We start from the raw sequence: 12,344 nt of genomic DNA, 5'->3' as shown, positions 1-12,344 counted from the left end.
GCAGTCTCGTGCAGGATCTATTCAGAGACTGAGCTGATGTTACCAAAGACTCAGCCCTGGCACAATAGTTGCACTCACGAACGATGGTGGTCAAGTTTAGGCTTGTTCTGTGCACCTACATCACTCATGTTCTGACAGCCAATGAGCATTTAGTATGTTCTGAGCACACTGCTGTGAATGCTGTAGCTAATGCAAGTATTAAATGTGATCATAGCGAGTTGTTTTGTGAATTTCGATTCCATTTGTTGCAAGTTGTCATTGCTGATTCGTGGTGGTAAGTGATAAATTCTGCATAAGTAAGTGAGAGACATAATTTGCAGAACATACTCTTTCTTCAAGCAGAAAACACGTGCATGCATGTACTGCAACTGACACTTGGAATAGTCAACTGTGCAGTCCCCATTTGCACCTCGACATGCGTGAACCGCCATCATTCATGGATCAGACTGGACTGGACTGACTTTAGACAGATCACTATTGGTGTCTATATTATGGAAAAATCATGATCTATCTAATAAAAATATTGCAGTTACGCAGAATTTACACTGCTAAATCCAAGTATTCAGATATACTGTAGGAGCGGTTAATAAGGTATTTCTTTTACTTTATGTTTAAATATTTGAGAATTTCCAATTTCCTGCCTAATGTCCAATGGCACCCTCTTACAGTCTTTTGACCCAGAATGTAAAGCTTCATTCTGAACCATTGAGAGGCATGCATACGCTATACGGAAATTATTTCTACTTCTAGTGTTGTGCTTGTGAATTGCTGAGTTCCTTCTAAATTTACTTTCGTGATTAAGTGCAACTATCATTAGGGAGTATATATAATGATTGGTATTTATGTGTAAGAATCCTTAGGTCTATGAAGAGTCTTGTCAGATGTGTCCAGTCATCAATTTTAAACAATATTTGTATTGCATACTTCTGTAGAACAACACTTTTTTTACCTTAACTATAATAACCAAGAATATTATGCCTTAGGGATGAACTGAATGAAAGTATGCTAACTACTTTTTATGCAGGGCAATACAATGAGAGAGATTTCTGAGTGCAAAGCAAACAGAACTGAGCTTCTTGGCTAACTTATCCACAAGTTGTTGCCACCTCAGCTTATTACCCACACGCACACAGAAAGTGCTGTCACCTAGCGTACACTTATTGATCTCTACTTCTGGTATCTACAAGTCATTTTTATTTATCCTGAATAGCATAATATGAGTTTATGCAAGATTCAGTGTTAAGATGCTGGCTGTGAACCAATTGTGGCCCGGTCCATTATTCTGTTGACTGTGTCTGGTGTGGACCTTTTATCAATTTACTTTTATCATCAGTAAACATTATTGTCTTTGAACAGCCCTCCAATGTCCTCAGTAAATCATCTACGCAGATCAGGAACAGGAGAGCATCAGCCTCCAAGACCTGTGGTAAATCATGTTTAATGTTTCCCCATTCTGAATATTATTCCTGTTACATCATACGATAATTTGTGATCCTCTTTTTTTCTACTTTTAAGATATGCAAGAGGAAGGCCTTTAATCCGATACCATTTCAGTCTCCCTAGCAGAGTTTTATGATCTTTATAGTCAAAGGCCTTGGCAAGACCACAGAAACTGCCATTAGTGTAATTCTTGTTGTTTTTGCTAGAATTGAGTTTGTGAGATCACATTTTGCATTCTGCATAGAGAAGCCTTTACGTACGTCAAACTGAAGTGTTGTTAAAAGGATATTCTCAGAAAAGTGGTTCAGCATTCTGCTGTAAGCAACTTTCTCAAAAATATTAGATAACACAGGAAGGACTGAGACTGATCTATCATTAGAGGTCAGCTGTTATATACTTTTATATACTGTCGTTAGTAATGCATACTTCAGTCTTCCAGGAAAAACTCCTTAACTCACTAGCTGATTACAAAGGTAACCCAACTGTGGCAGTACAAAGCCAGTACAAGACAATACCACACTGAAGAGCCGGAGAAACTGGTACATTTGCCTAATATCATGTAGGGCCACCAGGAGCGCACAGAAATACCACAACACGATATGGCAAGGACTCGACTGATGTCTGAAGTAGTGCTGGAGGGAACTGACACCATGAATCCTGCAGGGCTGTACATAAATCCATTAGAGCACAAGGGGGTGGAGATCTCTTCTCAACAGCACTTTCAAGCCATCCCAGACATGCTCATGAATGTTCATGTCTGGAGAGTTTGGTGGCCAGCGAAAATGTTTAAACTCAGAAGAATGTTCCTGGAGCCACTCTATAGCAATTCTAGACATGTGGTGTGTCACATTCTCCTGCTGGAATTTCCCAAGTTGGTCGGAATGCGCAGTGGACATGAATGGGTGCAGGTGATCTGACAGGATGCTTATGTACGTGTTATCTGTCAGAGTGGTATCTAGACGTATCAGGGGTCCCATATCACTCCAACTGCACATGCCCCATACCATTACAGAGCCTCCACCAGTTTGAACAGTCCCCTGCTGACATACAAGTCTATAGATTCAAGAGGTTGTCTCCATACCCGTGCATGTCCATCCGCTCAATGCAAGTTGAAACAAGACTCATACAACCAGGCAACATGTTTCCAGTCAACAACAGTCTAATGTCGATGTTGACAGGCCCAGGTGAGCCATGAAGCTTCCTTTCATGCAACCATTAAGGGTACACGAGTGGATCTTCGGCTCTGAAACCCCAAATCGATGGTATTTTGTTGAATGGTTTGCACACTGACACTTGTTGATGGCCCAACATTGAAATCTGCAGCAATTTTCAGAAGGGTTGCACTTCTGTAATGTTGACTGATTCTCTTCAGTGTCATTGGTTCCATTCTTGCACAATCTTTTTACAGCCGCAGCAATGCCGGAGATTTGAGGCTTTACCAGATTCCTGATATTCATAGTAAACTCGGGAAATGGTCATAAAGAAAAATTCCCACTTCGTCGTTACCTTGGAAATGCTGTATCCCATCACTCGTGTGCCGCCTATAACATCACCCCCCCTACTCCCAAAAAAAAAAAAAAAAAAAAAAAAAAAAAAAAAAAAAAAAAAAAAAAAAAAACCAACACCTTGATAACCTACCATTGTAGCAGCAGTAACTGATCTATCAACTGTGACAGACACTTGCTGTCTCACATACGTGTTGCCGACCGCAGTGCCATATTCTGCCTGTTTACATATCTCTGTATTTGAATATGTATGCCTAAACCAGTTTCTTTGGCACTTCAGTGTATTTTGGCTGAAATATCACAGCCAGAACAGTTACAACTTTTCAGTGACCCAATGATCTTTGTGATCTTTCTAACAGACCACTTGACAAATCTGATGGAAAGTATGAATTACTTGTCTAAGTAAGTATATTGGATCTGCTTTTGATAGGCAATTAGGAATAATTTATTGAATTCAGTGGCCAATGATTTAAATTTCATATCATTTCCTACACTCGTACTCCCATCACGGAGTTCAATACAATTTGCCTTGTAAAGTGTATTCATTTCTTCTTTCTTTTTTTCCGCCTAAACAATGCCTTTACATCCTAATTAGTGCTTGCCCTTTGAATTAAATAATGCTCTCTCTTCCTAGCACAAAAGGTTTTCACCCCTGTTATTAGTGACAATTTTTCTTGGCTTCCAATGTAAATGTTTGTGACCCAGTGTCCAAGTAAACTACAAAACTCAATACAACTTGATGCAATACTGCACTACTGTTCTGCAAAGTTATGTACACAATAATGTGGTTATAACAGATATAAGCTGTAAGGATAATGAAATATATACCTCAAGAACCTGGTCTGATCTTTCTGTAGTCAGAACCTTGAGCAATATCCTGTAACCATTCATAAGGTAAACATCCAAATTTACTTCTTGGCTTTTCTCACAACTTGTTTCTTGCTGAGCTGATAGAAGGAATCCATTGAATAAATCAGAGTTGACCAGTCGAGGATCTTGACCAACTAGAGGAAAACAAAAATAATTACATGCACACTTAATTTTCCTCAATTTTTTACTTGGTATGCAATGACAATGTACTGAAGATACAAGTTACTTGAATATCAGTTTGTCTAGAATGTAATCATTTAGGCATGTATTGTTGCAGACCTACAGGTATATCACACCAATCATTAAAAATTCCTTCATCAAATTGGTGAACCACACAATGTTCCATATTCAAGAAGATTCTTTTAAAACTGTATGAATTCCATATACACATGTGTGAGATGAAATGCTTTAACCAGCTGACAGTTGGTGAATTAACTGTGTATTTTTCTGATTCTAGTCATATGAATTCATAAAATGAAATGATGATAATTTGTTCTCTCCTAATAAATATAAAGCAGTTTCCCCAGCTTACTGAATATTCTATGAGGTTTCAGGATTGTAGCCAGATCATGTTGACTTCTTGCCACAATATTTTGGCAGGCAACTGTCCAGCCGTCTTCATGTGAGTGTCTGCCACTGGAGACTGCTAGTTCACACTGTCACTTTACAGCAAAAATTGGTGCAGAAATGCAATCACTTTGGCAGCCATCACAGGAGCGCCCTCTATTGAAATCTGTGTCCTCTGAAACTACCATTCCATATGGGGCGTGCAGGTGCGTGTGTAAAGGTGAAACTACATGTTCACCCTCTCTCAGAATGCGCACTCGCGCTGCTAAAAACAAACATCAGATGTCACCAGACATGTCATTATGAATAAATTTTTTTCTCTCTGAATAAATTAAAGAGTTCACTGGGTTCCAAGCCTCATCCAGTTGTAAGCCACTGTCATGGTTTATAAGATTTTGTGCTGGTTGTATCACCACAGATTCTTTAATTACTGAATCCCAAAAGCATCTTGCTAAGATCAAGATTATTCTGGCAGAATAGTCCACAGAGTGTCCTATGGTAATACAATGCTCAGCTATGGCCGATTTACTGAGCTGTGAAAGGTGAGTGTGGTGCTCATTTTCAATGCACCTTTCATGTACTGTGGATACCGTCTGACCTATATAAGCTTCACAACACTGGCAAGGAATTTTGTAAATCCTGGCCTTCTGCAGGGCCAGATTGTCCTTTACTGAACAAGAAGGGCATAAATCTTCATTGGTGGTAGAAGTATACTTTAACTGGATGTTTCCTTAGGATCCTGGCTACTTTAGAAAAAAGGTTGCCGACATGTGGAAGGAATGCTCAGGACTTGAGCAGTTCCTTATCATATTGATGTTGTGATTGGTCACATTTCTTAGCTTTGAAAACTGATTATAGGTGTTCTAGCTCATTTGTGAGGCTGTTTACATTGGAAACAACATGAGCCTAGTGCACAACATTCTGAGGATGCAGATAGTTTGTGAAGGGCGATGGCAGCTCAACACTTGCAGATAAAGATCCGTATCCGTGGGCTTACTATAAACATCTTGCCTCTCTACTGAGACCTTTTGTGGACAAGTGTGGGTATCATGTTCGCAACTCTGCTGACTTTATCAATAGTCTGAAGTCACTTCAACTCAGTGAGCTTCGATGTCATCTCAGTTTTCACTAATGTTCCTCTTATGGACCCTTTGTCACTGATCAACATTAAGTTCACGGCTGATATAACAGCACTTTTTCATCAGTTATCTATCTACGTTTTATTGAACAATGAATATTTTGAGCAGATTGATGATGTTGCCATGAGCAGTCGTCTCTCTCCTCTGGTAGCGAACTTTATCAGAATTAAATCCACTAGAATATGCAGTTTACGTTGTAAATAGAGAAGGATCATTGCTTACCATTTCTGGACCTTTTGGTTACTAGGAAAGTGGCATCCTGTCTACCATAAGCCAATGCATTTGAACCTTTATCTGCAAGTGCCAAGCTGCCATCAGCCTTCATTGCCATCCTTAAAATGTTGGTGCACCAGGCTAATGTTGTTTCTTATGGAGACAGCCTTACCAATGAGATAGAACATCTACAGTTAGTGTTCAAAGACAATGGTTACTCTCCACAGATTCTTACAGCGCTAAGGAGGCAGCATCATGACTGCCTACATCAAGAAGATGATAAGCTGTCCAAATCCAGGGTGTTCCTTGCTTACACTGGGAACCTTTCATCTAAAGCAGACAAGATTCTAAGGAGACATCAAGTTAAAGTAATCCTCTGGCGACCGGCGAAGATTAGTGCCCTTCTCAGTTTGGTAAAGGATGATCTGGGTCTGTGTAAGGCTGAGATTTACAAAATTTCTTGCCAGTGTGGCAAAGCTTACATAGGTCAGACAATATTCACAGTTCATGAAAGATGCCCTGCAAATGAGCACCACACTTGCCTTTCACTGCCCAGTAAGTCAGCCATAGCTGATCATTGTATTACCATAGGGCACTCTGTGGTCTATTCTGCCACAACAATCTTGACCCCAGCAAGATGCTTTTGGATTCAGTAATTAAAGAATCTGTGGAAATACGTCTAGCACAAAAATCTTATAAATCATGACAATGGCTTTCAACTGGACAAAGCTTGGGACCCAGTGATATCTTTAATTTCTTCTGAGAGAAAACATTTTATTAATAATGACAAATCTGGAGACATCTTACATTTGTAAGACGAGTGCATATTCCAACAGAGGCGTACATGTAGTTTCACCTTTACACACCTGCCTGTGCGGCACAGATGGAACAGCATTTGCAGGAGCGCAGATTTCAATATAGGACGCTCCTGTGATGGCTGCCAATGTGCATGTGTTTTCGTGACAATTTCTTCTATAGAGTCAATGCCGTGAACTAGTAGTCTCCAGCTGTGGACACTTACCTGAAGAAGGCTGGACAGTTGCCAGCCAAAATGTTGTGGCAAGAAGTCAACATGATCTGGCTGCAATTTTCTATGGAAAATATAAAGTGTCAAGACTGAGAGTGCGATGCCAGAAGCAGCATTTATACTGGATAGAGCAGAAATTACCAAAATGGACAGAAAGTCAAAGCAGTTCAGACTTTGAGGAAGTACCTCTGTTTGCACACACATGAATGACGTCACATTTTCTAAACTCCCTGACAAAAGCATATGGCTGGTCATTACTGAAATCTTTGTTATACACTGTCATTAAGACAAATCATCTCACTCCTGTTATTGCTTCTCAAGTAGTTACAGTCACACTCTTAATGTTAACTACTGAATTAAACAGATAACCAATCCATAATATTGCATTGATTATTAATCCAATTCTTGCCTGCTTCTTGCCTGCGTTGGTGCTGACTTTGTGTGGAGCTCGCATTAACGGTGTGTCAATTGCTGCTATTGGAAAGGCGAGTATATAAGGCGTTGTCTACACTTCAACAGTAGGGAAAGAAACAGATAAGCTTAACTGACCATTGAAAATACCGCCAATGGCATGGTGCCTGTTATTATAGGCTCATTGAAAAACATTGATTTAAAAGAGGCTCTGGTAATTGAGTGCTACACAGAAAATAACTTTGTCTGGAAAATCTTACTATGACGCATCAGAATGGTGGAGGATTATAGATAAAGTTAATTAATTTCTTGTCGGCATACACAACACAGAATGTCAAAATGAAGTTCATGTGTTATTCCTGACCAAGCACCACATAAGCACAGGAATCCAAATGTTAAACACAGAGAACTATAAATTAGCACCCTATTTCTGTAGAGAAAGTGTGGAGAAAGGAGGTTTTGTTTCATATGTTAAAATATTATTACAGTCAAATCTATTGAAATTAATAGTTCACACTTTGATCAAAAAGTGGAACCCTGTGCCTGGGAACTGATTCAATGGGAATATTCGTTTATAATTATTGCAGTATACAGATCTCCTACTAGGATATTTTTAAATATTTCTAGAAAAATTAGGCTCACTATTAAGTCTACGTAAATTTTAACAATAATTTTCTGAAAGATTCAGATAAAAGAAATGCTTTGGAAATTTCATTTAACACTTACAACCATAATTCTTTTGCTGATTTTTCCTACCAGAATTGTACAGGAAAACAATACAATAATGAATAACATATTTGCAGCTAAATACTTAATGACTGAGTGGCCTCTCTGAAACTATCCATACATAGCCATTTAGCCAAATAGTTCAGTGATTACTGAATAAGGAAGGAAGGAAGCATAGTATTTAGTGTCCCTTTGGCAAAGAGGTAATTAAATATGGAACAACCCTGACATTTGCCTTAAGTGATTTAGGGAAATTATGGGAAAACTAAACCAGGATGACCAAATTGAGATCTGAACCTTCATCCTCCAGAACATGAGTCCAATGTGCTACCCACTGTGCTACCTCACTCAGTGATTACTGAACGGACAACAGAAAGTCACAAGGCATTCTTACAGGAAAGTTTCAAGGCATCCTGCAGCCAACTGACTGAAGGGACGTGTATAATGTGACTGATGTTAATTCTACATTTAATGTGTTAACAGGCAGACTTTTTGCAATATTTCACAGCTGCCTTCCCACGAAAACTATAATAATATAACTGTGTGTGGCTCATTGGCGAATTCAGGTCTTCCACTTGGATGCAATAAGGCACTGTGAAAGCCTCAGTTTACAAAAGAAATTATATTGTCTCGTGCATGGCAAAGGTAATCATATGAAATGGTTAGGATAAACAATGAACTAACACTGATTTCATGTTGTTTGTTGTTGTGGTCTTCAGTTCAGAGACTGCTTTGATGCAGCTCTCCATGCTACTCTATCCTGTACAAGCTTCTTCATCTCCCAGTACCTACTGCAACCTACATCCTTCTGAATCTGCTTAGTGTATTCATCTCTTGGTCTCCCTCTACGATTTTTACCCTCCACGCTGCCCTCGTATACTAAATTGGTGATCCCTTGATGCCTCAGAATATGTCCTACCTAGCAGTCCCTCCTTCTACTCAAGTTCGGCCACAAATTACTCTTCTTCTCAATTCTATTCAATACCTCCTCATTAGTTACGTGATCTACCCATCTAATCTTCAGCATTCTTCTGTAGCACCACATTTCTAAAGCTTCTATTCTCTTCTTGTCTAAACTATTTATCGTCCACGTTTTACTTCCATACACGGCTACACTCCATACAAATACTGTCAGAAACGACTTACTGACACTTAAATCTATACTCAATGTTAACAAATTTCTCTTCTTCAGAAATGCTTTCCTTCCCATTGCCAGTCTACATTTTATATCCTCTCTACATCGACCATCATCAGTTATTTTGCTCCCCAAATAGCAAAACTCATTTACTACTTTAAGTGTCTCTTTTCCTAATCTAATTCCCTCAGCATTACCTGATTTAATTCGACTACATTCCATTATCCTCGTTTTGCTTTTGTTGGTGTTCATCTTATATCCTCCTTTCAAGACACTGCCCATTCCGTTCAGCTGCTCTTCCAGGTCCTTTGCTGTCTCTGACAGAATTACAATGTCATCAGCAAACCTCAAAGTTTTTATTTCTTCTCCATGGATTTTAATTCCTACTCCGAATTTTTCTTTTGTTTCCTTTGCTGCTTGCTCAATATACAGATTGAATAACATCAGGGACAGACTGCAACCTTGTCTCACTCCCTTCCCAACCACTGCTTCCCTTTCATGCCCCTTGACTCTTACAACTGCCATCTGGTACAAATGTTAAATAGCCTTTCGCTCCCTGTATTTGACCCCTGCCACCTTCAGAGTTTGAAAGAGAGTATTCCAGTTAACATTGTCAAAGGCTTTCTCCAAGTCCACAAATGCTAGAAACATAGGTTTGCCTTTCCTTAATCTATTTTCTAAGATATGTGGTAGGGTCAGTATTGCCTCACGTATTCCAACATTTCTATGGAATCCAAACTGATCTTCCTCGAGGTCGGCTTCAACCAGTTTTTCCATTTGTCTGTAAAGAATTCGTGTTACTATTTTGCAGCCATGGCTTATTAAACTGATAGTTTGGTAATTTTCAAATCTGTCAACACCTGCTTTCTTTGGTGTTGGAATTATTATATTCTTCTTGAAGTCTGAGGGTATTTCGCACATCTCATACATCTTGCTCACCAGGTGGTACAGTTTTGTCAGGGCTGGGTCCCCCAAGGCTATCAGTAGTTCTAATGGAATGTTGTCTACTCCCGGGGCCTTGTTTCAACTTAGATCTTTCAGTGCTCTGTCAAACTTTTCACACAGTATCATATCTCCCGTTTCATTTTCATCTACATCCTCTTTCATTTCCATAATATTGTCCTCAAGAACATCGCCTTTGTATAGACCCTCTACATACTCCTTCCATCTTTCTGCTTTCCCTTCTTTGCTTAGAACTGGGTTTCCATCTGAGCTCTTGATATTCATGTAAGTGGTTCTCTTTTCTCCAAAGGCCTCTCTAATTTTCCTGTAGGCAGTATACATCATACCCCTAGTGATATACACCTCTACATCCTTACACTTGACCTCTACCCATCCCTGCTTAGCCACTTTGCTTTTCCTGTCAATCTCATTTTTTAGATGTTTGTGTTCTTTTTTGCCTGCCTCATTTAGTGCATTTTTGTATTTTCTCCTTTCATCAATTAAATTCAATATTTTTCTGTTACCCAAGGATTTCAATTAGCCCTCGTCTTTTTACCTACTTGATCCTCTGCTGCCTTCACTATTTCATCTCTCAAAGCTACCCATCCTTCTTCTACTGTATTTCTTCCCTTCATTCTTGTCAATCATTCCCTTAGTACTCTCCCTAAAACTTTCTACAACCTCTGGTTCTGTCAGTTTATCCAGGTCCCAGCTCCTTAAATTCCCATCTTTTTGCAGTTTCTTCAGTTTTAATCTACAGTTCATAACCAATAGATTGTGGTCAGAGTCCACATCTGCCCCTGGAAATATCTTACAATTCAAAACCTTGTTCCTAAATCTCTGTCTTACCATTATGTATCTGAAACCTCCCAGTATCTCCAGGCTTCTTCCATGTATACAACCTTCTTTCATGATTCTTGAACCAAGTGTCAGCTATGATTAAGTTACGCTCTGTGCAAAATTCTACCAGGCAGCTTCCTCTTTTATTCCTTATCCCCATTCCATATTCAGCTACTACGTTTCCTTCTCTTCCTTTTCCTACTACCGAATTCCAGTCACCGTGACTATTAAATTTTCGTCTCTCTTCACTATCTGAATAATTTCTTTTATCTCATCATACATTTCATCAATCTCTTCGTCATCTGCAGAGCTAGTTGGCATATAAACTTGTACTATTGTAGTAGGCGTGGGGTTTGTGTCTATCTTGGCCACAATAATGTGTTCACTATGCTGTTTGTAGTAGCTTACCCGCATTCCTATTTTTTTTATTCATTATTAAACCTACTCGTGCATTACCCCTATTTGATTTTGTATTTATAACCCTGTATTCACCTGACCAGAAGTCTTGTTCCTCCTGCCACCAAACTTCACTAGTTCCCACTATATCTAACTTTAACCTATCCATTTTCCTTTTCAAATTTTCTATCCTACCTACCCGATTAAGAGATCTGACATTCCTCCCTCTGACCCATAGAATGCCAGTTTTATTTCTCCTGGTAACAACATTCTCCTGAGTAGTCCCCGCCCGGAGATCAGAATGGGGGACTATTTTACTTCCAGAATATTTTACTCGGAATATTTTACCCAAGAGGATGCTATCATCATTTGACCATACAGTAAAGCAGCATGCCCTTGGGAAAAATTACGGCTGTAGTTTCCCCTTGCTTTTAGCCATTCACAGTACCAGCACAGCAAGGCCGTTTTGGTTAATATTACAAGGCCAGATAAGTCAATCATCCAGACTGTTGCTCCTGCAACTACTGAAAAGGCTGCTGCCCCTCTTCAGGAACCACATGTTTGTCTAGCCTCTCAACAGATACCCCTCCATTTTGGTTGTTCCTACAGTACGACTATCTGTATTGCTGAGGCACGCAAGCCTCCCCACCAACGGCAAGGTCCAAGGTTCATGGGGGGGACTGATTTCATATTACAAGATAAATTGTGTTCTCTTAAAGAAAGTTGTCAAAAAACCTCTGTATAATGTCAAAAATTAATAGTTCATATAGTAAATGACATCTTTATGGGTAATAGTTCAAAGGGAAATAAGGAAGCAAGGACTTTAACAGTCAGGTAGCCAACATACTGCCACAAGCTCTGGCACATGCACTGTGGCTTGGTGGTTAGCACTGCTGGTTTGGCTAGTGTGCTGCAGATCATCAGTTCAAACTCAATCACCAGCAATTATTTGTTATTTAGCTTAGCATTTACCAGTTCTGGAAAGTTCTTGAAATAGCTTATATTTGTAATGTTTGTTTGTTCTGAAATATCCAGTGTATGTTTAAATACCACCATTCCGGAATATTCAAAGTTTGTATAAGTAACTGCACTCTCTGTCCAGGAAGTCAGCTCTGTATTAGTGTTCACAATAA

The 12,344-nt window shown here is 39.3% G+C and overlaps 1 protein-coding gene across 2 annotated transcripts in view; it reads right to left on the bottom strand.

The window, feature by feature from the left end:
• The window catches only part of LOC126351646 (sorting nexin-17), a 77,740-nt gene that overhangs the window by 39,068 nt on the left and 26,328 nt on the right, over positions 1 to 12,344 (bottom strand). For both annotated transcript variants that reach the window (XM_050002623.1, XM_050002622.1), the window contains exon 3: positions 3,774 to 3,949. In XM_050002623.1, the coding sequence (XP_049858580.1) occupies positions 3,774 to 3,949 (176 nt within the window). The remainder of the gene's footprint in view (positions 1 to 3,773; positions 3,950 to 12,344) is intronic.

Source organism: Schistocerca gregaria, chromosome 1, assembly GCF_023897955.1.
Source record: "Schistocerca gregaria isolate iqSchGreg1 chromosome 1, iqSchGreg1.2, whole genome shotgun sequence".
Lineage (NCBI taxonomy): Eukaryota > Metazoa > Arthropoda > Insecta > Orthoptera > Acrididae > Schistocerca > Schistocerca gregaria.
The sequence above is the reverse complement of the archived record's forward strand: the minus strand, read 5'-3'. Positions and strand labels throughout refer to the sequence as shown.